Source organism: Ursus americanus, chromosome 11 (assembly GCF_024610735.1).
Source record: "Ursus americanus isolate L20-20 chromosome 11, mUrsAme1.1.p, whole genome shotgun sequence".
NCBI lineage: Eukaryota > Metazoa > Chordata > Mammalia > Carnivora > Ursidae > Ursus > Ursus americanus.
Window position 1 is genome coordinate 32,365,733 of NC_142137.1, and position 13,181 is coordinate 32,378,913.

General features: G+C 38.9%; 1 protein-coding gene across 1 annotated transcript in view; it reads right to left on the bottom strand.

Annotated features, from left to right (window-relative positions):
* Window positions 1-12,663, bottom strand: part of TRAPPC3L (trafficking protein particle complex subunit 3L) — a 35,079-nt gene extending 22,416 nt beyond the window's left edge. Inside the window, exons 1-3 of the mRNA XM_045798530.2 lie at window positions 12,453-12,663; window positions 9,298-9,395; window positions 6,066-6,165 (exon numbers count right to left, since the gene is read on the bottom strand). Of these exons, the coding sequence (XP_045654486.1) occupies window positions 6,066-6,165; window positions 9,298-9,395; window positions 12,453-12,494 (240 nt within the window). The 5' untranslated portion in view covers window positions 12,495-12,663. The remainder of the gene's footprint in view (window positions 1-6,065; window positions 6,166-9,297; window positions 9,396-12,452) is intronic.
* Window positions 12,664-13,181: the final 518 nt, after the last annotated feature.

Sequence of the window (13,181 nt, forward strand, 5' to 3'; positions counted from 1 at the left end):
TTTGGCAGTAGAGGGTTCCGTAGGGATACAGCAGGAGGACAGACTTCTCTTCCTGCCCCAGGGGGCCTTTTCTTGGCTTACTCTTGCTGAAAATGGTGACTGGCCAGGCATGGGCCAGGCATGGCACTCCCTTCGGAGTTCTGGCTCCTTTCCCGTGGTTCCCTCACTGCCGGCCTCAGCCCACTTATACCCCTGTGGAGGGTTGCCGTTTACCAGTTTTAATCCACAATTCCCTACCCACCTATCTCAGCCTGACAATCCGGAGGCCTTTTCCAGCATCCATGGGCTGCAATCACATGTCTCCAAAGACATTTGAACCCCAGCCATGGGAAGAGGGTCCCTCTTCAAACTGTGGTTCTTCTTTGGGTATTTTCCCTCAGCACTAGGACATTCTTTAGCACTTTTTCCCTTTCTTAGTAGCTAGTCCCATATAAATAGTTAATAATGCTTTCTAGTAAACCTTCTTGACTGAAATGATTGTGTGGTTTCCGTCTCTTGATGGGGCCCTCACTGATCCACCTTCCAGGCTGTGGCATTCCCCTCTAACAATGTCTAATCAAGTCAGATTCGGATGTCCTTGCAGAAGCATAAAGTCGGTGCTTCTGAGCACGAATCTCTTGCAGGTCGTCATTCTACGGCTATGCAGCTGCCACCATTCTGAAATGACTCGGGAGATTTATGCTTCAAAATATTCGAATTACTTGCATCAATCCAGCCATGGTAGTTTTATGCACTCGGGTCAGAAGCAAGATAAAAGAGGTAAGATCAGTATGATTTGCTGGAATCCTTCTGTGTAGCCTCAACGCTCATCTTAACTAGAACGATTTTTTTAAATAAAAATGATCATCCAGTTAAAAAATAACCCCTCTGCCATTCAAGTTCCTCTCTGGATTATATTCCTAAATCTTTGCCCTTGAGTTGATGCTTCTGACATTCACCATCTAGATTTCCTTCCTGCTGTAGGCATCCTTTCTTATATTGCCTCCTGTGAATACTTCCTTTCAATTATTTCATTGATTTTATATCACTCACCAAAAAAAAATATTGCTCCCGTTATTTAATTAAGGTAAAATTTCAATTTATACTATTAAAAGGAAAAGATCACATTTTTGCTTTTCAGAATTTCCAGGGACATCATCTTGGAGTCCACCTTTTTCATCTAAGGATGAGAATTTTGAGTTTTTATGAGTCTTTTTATACTTTTCATATACCATGTATTTTTCTCTAAAAATTTCATCTTACTGTGACAATAGCCCTGATGTGACATTTATACTGAAAAATTATACATTCCTTCTAACCCTTATAATGACATCATGATGACATTGACCTAACAGTAAAAAGCTTTCCCAGCTTTGATGAGCAGAATTTGTGCTAAGCCAAGCAGTTGTAAACAGCACCAGTAACTAGACGGTACGGATGCTCTGAGGGAGGCTTTGGAAACTACACCCATCACACTCAGCTCTTTATGAGGATAGTTCCATGTGCAGAGTTTGCCTAGGGAAAGCAAAGCCTGAAACTCAGAAAAACTACAGCTGAAAGAGGTCCCACCTGACAGACATGGAAGCTGAGGTTCCGACAGGCGGCGTGACTTGCTCAGGGTCACACATTTGGGAATGTGGCTGAGCAGCATGTGGACTCTTTTTTTTTTTTTTTTAAGATTTTATTTATTTATTTGAGAGAGAGAGATGGGGCTGGGTAGAGAGAGAATAAGTGGGGTGAGGGGCAGACGGAGAGGGAGAAGCAGGCTCCCTGCTGAACAGAGAGCCTGAGAGCCCGATGTGGGGCTCAAGCCCAGGACCCTGGGATCATGACCTGAGCCAAAGGCAGTCGCTTAACCTACTGAGCCACCCAGGTGCCCCCGCAGGTACATTTTAAAGAAACAATTAATTTTGGGAAAAGCACTGGAATAAGATCAGAAAAAGTAAATTCTCAGCTGGCTTTTTTGATGATGTAACTGTGGTGACATCCTAAGACTGAACTATGTCATCAGTAAAATGATGGCTGTTGTTTTTACTTCACAAGACTCTTGAAAGGGAAAAAAAATAATAGGTGGCAATTACTTTGAGCTTTTCTAAAGAAAGGCGCTGTATTACTAATGGTTTTTCAACATCTTTTCTAATGCCGCTGACAATCTTTATAAATTATACATCTTATTTAAAATTTGAGGCAATCACTACAAAAGTAGACTTTCATATGATACAACCATAGTTTAAAAACGGATACATTTTAATGTCGCAGGTATATGACTTTAGAATTAGCCTGTCATCTCTTTTTTATATGAAATAAAAGACCTGATGACAAACTTTTTTTGAGCAGATTTGGCCTCTGTCGTAGGATTTCTCTTCCGACCACTAGATGGCGCAATCTGAGGTCCAAAGCTCAGCAAAATGCTGAGTACGCAAAGATGCCGCAGTGAGGGCCTGGTCTGAGGGGGTAGACAGGCAAAGTCACGACGTTTCGGTTCTGTTCCTGACCCTGCTATGCTCCAGGGGCAGCATGTGACTATGGTAAATTTCCTCTGACCTTGCTCCCCTCCCCCCTAAAACTGACTCTGTAACAGGAGAGTTTACAAGGATTAATGATTTAATGCTGCTGAAGGCCAGACCTCCTACTGAAAGCTGCCAATTATAAAGAAAGCATCAGCGGGTGAGTCTGCAGCTAAGGTCTGCCCCTTCCTCTGTGTTAAAATGCTTCTGAATTGGGTGACGTCGTTCCCACACGTGAAAGAACATTTTGCTGGAGAAGTGAAAATGATTAAGTGGGAGGAAATCGGACCTCTGAAGGAAGTACAAAGGGAGACAACCCCTCTGCACGAGAGAAGGGTCAGGATGACAAAAAATTCTCTTCATTGGAGGAAGGAATCTTGCAAAGGAGTAGAAGTGGATTTTCTCCCAGTTTATAGAGGACAGGAGGAGCAGATAAGAATTTCCATGACATGAGAAAAATAAAAAAGACATAAAAATTTAGAGGAGAGATATTTGGAAAGTGAATGTTCTTAGTTTTATATCAAACAGACTTGTTTCTTTTAAGCTTTTTAAAAATTGGAATCAGAACACTTAACATGAGATCTACCCTCTTAACACTTTTATAAGTGTACAATATATTATTGTCGATGACCGGTGCAATGTTGGACCACAGACCTCTAAAGCGCATTCATCTTGCTTGACTGAAACTTTATGCCCATTGGTTAATAACTCCCCATTTCCTCCTCCCCACAGCCCCTGGCAACCACCATTCCCTTCTTCGATTCTATGAATTTGAATATTTTAGGTACCTTATCTAGGTGGAATCATGCAGTTATTTGTCTTTCTGTGTCTGGGTTCAGCCATGTTGTTTCACAATGCAGAATGTCCCTTTTTTAAAAGTATGCCATTGCATGTATATACCACATTTTCTTTACCTGTTCCTCTGTTGATTGCCTTTTAGGTTGTTTCCACATCTTGGCTGTTGCGCATAGTGGTGCAGTGAATATAGGGTGCTAATATCTCTTCAAGATCCTGATTTCAATTTTTTTGGATAAATACCCAGAAGTGGGATTGGTAGGTCTTAGATAATCCTATTTTTAATTTTTTGATGAACTTTCAAACTGTTTTCCATAGTGGCTGTACCATTTTGAATTCCTACCAACAGTGAGCCCTTAAGGGTTCCATTCTCTCCACATCTCCACCAAAACTTGTGTGTGTGTGTGTGTGTGTGTGTGTATCCCCAAGATTATGACTTGAGCTGAAACCAAGAGTTGGATGCTTAACTAACTGAGCCACCCAGGAGCCCCTCTTCTGGGAGTTTTACAGTTTCGGGTCTTATGGTTACATTTTAATCCACTTGAGTTCATTTTTGTATATGGTGTAAGAGTCTAATTCTATTCCTTTCCATGTGGACAGCCAGTTTTCCCAGCACCATTCATTGAAAAGACAATTCTTTCCCCATTGCCATACTCAATGGTAAGAAATGGAAAGATTTTTCTCTAAGATCAAGAGCAAGAAGGATGCTTCTTCTCACCGTTTCTACTCAACATAGTACTAGAAGTCCTAGCTAGAGTAGTTAGTCAAGAAAAAGAAATGAAAGGCATATCAATTGGCAAGAAAAAAGTAAAATTATCTCTTTCTACAGATGATACAATCTTATATATGGGAAACCCCTAAATGCTACACACACACACACACACACACACACACACACACACACACAAACCTGTTAGAACTAAGAAGTGATTTCAGTAAAGTTACAGGATACAAAATTGGTTGTGTTTCTATACACTAACAACAAACTGTCCAGAGAAGAAATTAAGAAAACAATACCATTGACAATATCAGTGAAAAAGGATAAAATACCAAGGAATAAACTTAAGCAAGAAGGTGAAAGACTTGTATATGGAAAACTACAAAACATTGACGAAAGAAATTAAACAAAACAAACAAATGGAATGACATCCCATGTTCATAGATTAGAAGATTAAACACTGTTAAGATGTCCATAGACCCAAAGTGATCTACTAATGCAGTGTAATCAATCCTCATCAAAACCCCAAAGACATTTGACAGAAATAGAACACAACCATCTACATTTATATATTTTAAATATTTCCCATTAAAACACCTAGTATTTTTATAGCATTGATCATAAACTTGGCTTAGTGAAAAATTATTTTATTTTTCAAACTACTGCTTCATTATTTTAGTTATATTCTGCAAACAGGGAAAGAGAATTTTTTAACCTGTTGTGTGGTAAACTCATTACACTGAGACTAGAAGACCTGGATTTTGATTTCAACCACATTATTCATGAAATAATGAAATAATGAGAGATGAAATGAAATAATGAGAGTAATCATAACAAAAATTGGAAAAATCTTTCATTTGGATTGTGTTTTTGAAGGCATACTTTTTTTTTAGGTATATACTAGTATTTAATTTTTATCATAGTCTTTCTGGGACTCAGTTTTCTTTTTTTTTTCTTTTTATTTTTTTAAAGATTTTATTTATTCATTTGACAGAGAGAGACAGCCAGCGAGAGAGGGAACACAAGCAGGGGGAGTGGGAGAGGAAGAAGCAGGCTCCCAGCAGAGAAGCCTGATGTGGCGGTCGATCCCAGAACGCCGGGATCACGCCCTGAGCCGAAGGCAGATGCTTAACGACTGAGCCACCCAGGTGCCCCATGGGACTCAGTTTTCTTATCTGGAAAATGGGAACAACTCCTACTCTGCCTGCTTCACAGGGATACTGCACAAGGGTAAAAGACAAAAGAATATGTAAAACCGCATTTGGAATCACAAAGCACTATGTAGAATGATTATTGCCACTCATGTGAAAAATCAGTATGGAAATAGTAATATTAAGGATCAGGAGAGAAAAGAAGAATGAGAGCAACTTAATAGGTCTGTTGTGAGAATCTGGAGGCGGTATCCTGAACCTTATAAATATCTGATACTCATGTATACTTTCCAGGTTTGTCCCAAATGAACAACACTAGGTTAATAATCGCAGACCAGCGGACTGAAGGGATTCTGGCTAAGGATGCATTTCCCGATCTCATCTTCTACCTAAGATGTTTGAGTTGGTCTCAGATGATTCCAAGTTGTCTCTCGTATATGAGGACGGCGAAAGTTCTTAGAGCACATACTTTTACAGGAAGCTTTATTTTTCTCGGGAAACATTGCTCTGGGAATAAAATGGCCACAACAAGATTCTCTGAGACAGCCAAAGACCACGGCCTCCGTGTATAAGGTGATTATACAAAGAAACCCATTTGTGTCATCATGTTATGAGGCTGCCCTAGTACACTCCCTTTCTGTTTACCATCTCAAAACATTTTTCCCAGTGTGGGACATACACTCCACGCACACTGTGTGGTCAGAAAAATCTATAGATCCTTAAGTGCCTAAAAGCATTCATCTCTGTTCACAATAGCTTTATTCCTGTGCTGAAATAAAATGCTTTTCAATCAGAATCTCTTAGCACCTAATAATGAATACAAAAAGAACCTACCCAATCAGAGCAGAAAGCTACAGAACTGAGGACAAATCAAAGATTTTCAAAACATCTTGAAAGAGCTAAAAATGCATTTACCTGGGCAATTATGTCTGCAATTTCTGAATAACTGTGGCATCTTCTTACACAAGATCGAGCCAAGAAGTCTTCCACCAGCCGTGTTCCAATGCCGTATCCCCTGTGATTGAGGAAAGAGTATGGTCTGAAAATAATATTTGAGTAGTGAATGCTATCAGTGTTTAAGAACCGAGTCCTCTGTTTAGCACTTGCATGGATAGCAAAGTAAAGCAAATTGGACAAGTCCAATGGCTATGGGGCGGTAGGCACTTTATTTGTCTTACAGATACAGAAGCAGAGAGCAATTATCCGGGAAACACGAACTAGTTTTCTATGAGCAGAGAAGCCTGAGGAGGTAAGGCTGGCCCAAATCCGACAGTGTCTATTAAAGCTAAGGGAGGTTGGGGTGTGCAGCCTAATGTATCTTACTGACAGCTAACTTTCTCACCAGTAGCTGTTGATGGAAACAGAATGAGAATCTAGCTAACTTGTCTGCTGTAGGTGTGGTCCTTGGCTGCTCATTCTTCTCTTAGCAGAGTTCTCATGGTGAGAGGACAAACATGTCCAGGATGGGCTCCAGAAGGAGAGGAGGAAGGGAAAAGAAACATCAATTTTTGTTGCCAGTGTAGGTTTCTGCAGTTAGGACTCTGAAGTTTAGCGAAAAGAAAAAATAAAGTGACATTCAGAAAATTCATTTTTCATTCGAGGGGATCTGAATCTGTGGGACTTGGGAGAAAGTATTTGTACTATCTGTTAGCTCCACCCCACCACGAGTGGATCGGGCCGTTCCTGAAGTACAGCGTTAGGGCCTCTTACTGAGATGTCATAGCACAGCTGAGCTGCGGCGGCCACGGCTGAGCTGACACCTGCGACAAGACAGACCCAAGAACTTTCAGTCTAGTTGAACAAATGTGACCTGAATGGTGGAAATGAAAAGGAGCAAGACCGCCTTTGCTAAACAACTGGCACAAAATCGATCTTTTAATTTCACAACCGCGTGTACACAGACAAATGAAACCATGTGAACGGAGCAACAGAAGACCCACCAAGATAAAGACACCACCGTGTGCGGAGGGAAGGTCTAGCCCCCGGGGCCTACAAGGGGGCAGAAATTTGGTGGCTGGGTGGTTGGGGGGAGACGGATTTGATGTCAGAGTGCTCATTAATTCACTATATCTATGAGATAGTCTATTGATATTTCGGAGTAGGTAGAAATACTCAATTTGGCTTACTTGCCTTCTGAGAAAACTATTTTGTGAGTCTAGCTAGAAAGTTCACACTGAAAAGACCTTTGAAGAACAGAATGTATACTTTGCGGAAATAGTTGTACTGGGACTTAAAAATGTTCCCAGTGTTTTTTAATTTGTATGCACATTACAGCCCTGGACAGTGGGAAGTGATAGAAAGCCAGAATGGGGGGGCGTCCGAGTGCCTCAGTCATTTAAACGTCTGCCTTCGGCTCGGGTCGTGATCCTGGGGTCCTGGGATCGAGCCCTGAGTCAGGCTTCCTGCTCAAGTGGGGAGCCTGCTTCTCCCTCTCTCTCTGCCCCTCCCCCCTCACGTACGTGCGTGTGTGCATGCGTGTGTGTGTGTGTGCGTGTGTGTGTGTGTGTGCGTGTGTGTATGTGTACGCACGCACACGCTCTCTTGCTCGCTCTCTCTCTTGTTCTGCTCCCACTCAAATAAACAAATAAAATCTTAAAAAAAAAAGAAAGAAAGCTAGGGTGTTATGGTCAGTGCAGTGTGTGTGTGTGTATATACAAACACACAAATATATATATATACACCACACACACACACACACACACATCTTGTTTCGGTCAAAGGGTATGTTTCTGTAAAGCAGGTAGTTTATATATCAGATTAAAAATGTAAGATGTTCTTAGCAGAAGCTATTAAAGAAATCCAAATGTGAATTATTGCTGTTCTTAAGGCAAGGCCTTTCTGTAGCCTTTCAAAATTTATTCTTTAATATTTCATTCTTATTTGTTAAAACGTGCACCCAAGTAGCTAACCAAGGTATGTTTTTTCAGTCAAATATATGAGTTTCTTCATTTTCTACAGCTGTTTTCAAAACAATGCAAATTTAACATGAGCTACATAAAATGATGTGTGTTCTGGAAATGCTCTACCACGTGTTCCAGTACAACCTAAGGGTAAGATAGGTTAAGCAGCTCTCACTATTACAGACAGTTTATCTTAGGAAGTACTCCTGCTAATGAAGAGGAAATGAAAAAGAAAAGTTACATGGGCCAAAATAAACACAAGACAATGAAAAAGAACTTTCTAGTAGAAAAAGAAGAAGCTTAGAAAGGGGGGAAACCAGGGTTCAAAAAAACCCTTTCAAGCTTTCCTTTATGTTGTCTTTTTCCTGTTTTCCAACTAAAAACACAATGAACCCTTTTTAAAAGCCCTAAAATGCTCAACTAGGCTGAAGTTCCCCTTCAACCTTTCTAACTAGGTCTTCTAATTAGTATAGGCTTTCTGGTGATTGCCCTGTTAGAGTCTGTTTCAGGATCCATAATTAAGAGGCTCAAAAAATGTTGACAGATATTTTATTACTGAGCAATAATCTGATGCTCATATAATTATTCTGAGAAAATTAAAGGTTGAATTTGTGCAGAAGGAATCTCCATTAATAAAGACAAGGAGAATGGACTTTATTTTAAAAGGAAGGGGTGGGTTTCTCCCTTTAGTATATTTTTAAATAAATATGCACAGCAATGGTAAAAGCATTCAGACAATAAAAACACTACATAGGAAAAAGTAAATCTCTCTTCTACATGTAACCCCCTGTCTTCAAGTTCTCTCAGGCAACTGCCGTTAGTAATTTTTTGCATATCCTGCCACAAATGGTCTATACCTACGTAAGCATATATTTATATTAGAAGGAGTTATATTAGGAACAAAAGACTTCTGAAAAGAATCAAATTTGATGATCCATCACCTTGTTAAAAGAATAATCTGTTTTTACCAGACTTTTGCTTATAAGTGACTAGCAAAGAAATGATTTCTACCTAAAAAGGATATGTTCCAAGCTTGATTTTCATAGAAAAAAAGTTTCCTTCCTCTTACCTTATAATTTACGACAGTCCAAATGCCAATTGTCAGAAAGGGTGTTCAGTTTTAAAATGTGATTCATTGAAATAATAGAAGAGCTTGTGAAGTGGAGCAAAATCATTAGAGTTGGACAAAATTTAGAGGAAGTTAACAAACAATATACATTCCATGAGAATAAAAGACTTCTACTTACATTTTATCTAAATATTTATTCACATCTTCATCTTTTTCATAATCTTTACATAGTTGGGCAACCAGAGCTCCATAGGTGAGGACAAAGAGATCTTTGTTCTAGAGAAAAAAGGATTAGTTTTACTTTCTAGGCAAAGCTATGGACAATGTGTTACTCTATTTTTTTAAACAAAATTTTCCAATTGCAGGCAGCCTTTGAGATCATGTTCATTTTTTTCCACCCTCCAACTAATTATTGCAACAATTTTGACTTTTGAGAACAAGCCGTGGCCATATTTGGATCCGTCGCTGATGAGAAAAGAGCTGTGAAATGAAATAAATTTCTTAACAGGAGAAATCTTTCTATGTATTTGGTAATATTATATAGCTTGCAAGGTATTTTCATGGGGCAAGGTTTTTAAAAAAATAATTGCTAATATAAATTTCTGTTGTTCTAGAATGGCCTTTGGTATTGGCCGACCATGTTTTAAGTTGGAAGGAATAATTGGTTGAGACTTCTCATAAGTCTGCACAACCCCTAAGGGGTTCCAGATCTACCAAGGAGACCGTCAGGATGAACCCAACTGTAGCAGCAAATTTGTGAGATGTTGTTTTCTCTATACTTAGTTAAAAAAGGAGAATTTGTACTTTCCTTATAGATCTCCAAAACATGGCCTATTTTCAGGGTGAACTGAATATGAAAACCACAACGAAGAATAATTTAGGTTTGGCTTAGTGTAGAGAGGTTGAAAGCATGGGAAATAGAACACACAAACTCAATCAATCCATTTGACAAAGTCTCTCTGTTTTGCTTCTGCTATTGAAAACTATCTGAGAAAGGGACGGAGATACTAGGGATAGTTTATTCCAGTCCTTTCCGTCCTACAGAGGGAATGAGGCCTCAGGAGGAATGAGCGACTTGTCCAACTAGCAGTCAATTGGCAGAGCCAGGGCGGAGCCTGAGACTGCAGGCTGTGCTCTGACATAGCAATTATCTCTGAGCTGCGCAAAAGAAGGCCCATTTGAAGTAGAGGTGGGTGGGAGAGGGAGGCAGGAAGGGGAACCACTGTTGAAAGTAATCTTACTTCGTGCATAATCTTGCATTTACATGAAAAGCTAAGTGTGGATTCCAGGTTAGAAGAGGTGTCTTTACCTCTAGACCCAGGTATCTTGGGTAGCCTAACATGGAGGGTAAGATATGACCTGGTAAGATGCATTCTTTTTTTTTTTTTTAAGGCATGGGAAAAATGGTGAAACAAATCAATAAAATTGTTTATTCAACAAAGTAACTTCTGTAAATGTTATATAATTTTGATTTAAATACTTCTAAAATTTGCCCAATACCACCAGAGTCCACTTCCATATACATGGGTTTCTATCATGACAAATAGGTTTCTTTAATCAGATAGACTATTTGTTATAACTAAGCAAGATTTAAATGGATAGAATCTAAATAGTTATAGTTACAAAATTATGTCCATATGTGGACATCATTTATGTTGAAAATATAAATCAAAGTGTCGTAAGTGTGTGTAGAATACACATTAGATACACGAATTGACATCACATTAAGGACTAATCTGTATGAGTCAGGAATAGGAAAGTAGTAAGTACATTAATATTCCTACTAGAAAGTAAGAAATGTAAAGCAAGTGATTTTAACAAAAATATGGTTAAATCACTAAAGGGTCATGATGTATTCAATTTTAATTCTTTTCTTATTTAACTCAAAAAAACCTAATCATACACTTTAACAAATGTCTGTAAATTATACATGAACTATCTTCTCAATATATACGGAGCCACCACGGAAGATAAATTACCGCTATGTGGTAAGAGCACAGCATAAAAACAAGCAACGGTTGAAGGAGAGAGACAGAAAGAATAATGTGCTTGTTGCCACGAGCAACAAAAACAGAAGAATTTGAAAAAGAGATGAAAGGAAATGAAATTATACTCTACTGAACAGGCCAGAGCCCCAGCTTTGTGCCATTTCTGATATGACCAAACTGAAATTATGGCATTTTCTTCTTCCTCTCTTATTCTGTTGGGTGAATACTAACTACAGTGTACTTGTAGCTGAGCTTCAAGTTCAATACCCACGAGGGCCAGTATTTTCCATTCTGCGTCCTCGTAAAAGGTTGTACCTCGAACGACATGTCCAGTAGGTCTCAAATCTATACTACCGGTCACAGAGAATGTCAACGTAAAATTTATCTTCACAATTTATAAAACAATAGAAACAGTTATTCTTATGTTCGAGAAATAGAACACCGCTAGTTATTTGAGGCTTTGGATACATTAGGATAATAACGTGCTTTAACTGACACTTAAATGAAGTGATTTAGGTCCAGGATGAACTTTGCAATACCTTTTAGTATTTCCGAGCCCCACATAAAAATAAATCAAGATCCCAGAAAGCCAGAGGGGCCATCTGGAGGCACTCCCAACTGGGGTGCGACAGTTACTCACACAATTCCAAGTACCCATAACTGAAATTAATTTTCTTCAATGCTCATCAGTTTCCTGAAATAATGAAAAGAGCTTTAAACGTAATGATAAATTTTCACATCTGTAACTTCTAATGAGAGGATTAAAGAAGAATATTTATCCAAAGCTAATCTGCAAATAATTAAGCTTTGAAAATACCTCTGAGCTTGAAATATATAGAAAAGATGATAGCACATACCAAATTATAACAATAGATACTTATATTTAAGACAAGGAAATACATTTCTAAAGGCAATCTTTTAATGCTGAGTTTTTTGCTGACCTATTCCCATTAATTTAACACATAATCACTACTTTATATATATTTTATATACATTTCATTTTGTAGTTCGCGAAGTATGAAATACAAAGAATTGCTTGATCTTTTCATATTTTCTGTCAGACACAAGAGATAAATTTGACACTTTATGGATCTAATTAGTCACAAAAGAAAACCCTAAAATATGGATAAAGATGCAATTACTCTGTTACAGTGTGTCAGAGATATTGTACTATTCCCAGAAGTGTGATTTATGATCCGCTCCACTAAACACTCCCTTGCTCCACTGAAAAAAAAGTCTGTGCGTAGTGTCACCTTTTGAAATAAATCAGAAATCACTCAAGAAAACATTTTCTTTGAAGTAGAAGAAAGGCCTCTTGGAGAATATGCTCATAAAAAGATCTTACGATTTTGTGGTATTCTGGCCTTCTGTGCACAGGGCGAGACATGGTGCTTGAGAGGTGAAGAATGTGGTCTTCGATTTTTCTTTTCTCAGGTTCCTTCTTGCTTTGAGACAAGAGTGCTACTTGTGCACTCTCCTGCTGTTGCTCTTAGCTGCGCCGAGGAGGAAACCAATTAGGAGCAGGACGGCCCTACGGGCACGTACCTTGCCACCGATCAAACACTGCTTCACTTGTGAGTACAAGTTGTAATCTAGAGGCATAAAAGCTGATAGTGGGAAGTCAGATCAGAAGCATCAGCTACTGAAAATTCTTTAGCCCAAGGGAGCATAAGAGTGGTGTTTTGCTCTCATGCCAAGGCATTGTTCTAAAATCACAAACAGAAACCTTCACAGTCCAAGATAGATCTAAACGTTAGCATTATTCGGTCTTTGTATTGATTGTTGCGTGAGTTCGAGACAGCATCAGCAATCTGTACGTACTACGTCTTGGGTTCAAACCTAATCAACAACTCTAATGGGATCACAGACCCCCATCTTGCATGATTACAGAATTCAAATATATCTGATACTTTTGTTTGCATAAGCAGCAGTTTTAAGGAGTGATGGATTTGGGGTGTTGGTATTTTTTTCATAAAGTTATTGCTCAAAATGGGTGTTCTACAGTTTAATAATGTATAATGATTCTGGCAGAGAAAGCAAGCCCTTAGCTTTCTTTTGATCGTCCTGAGATGTT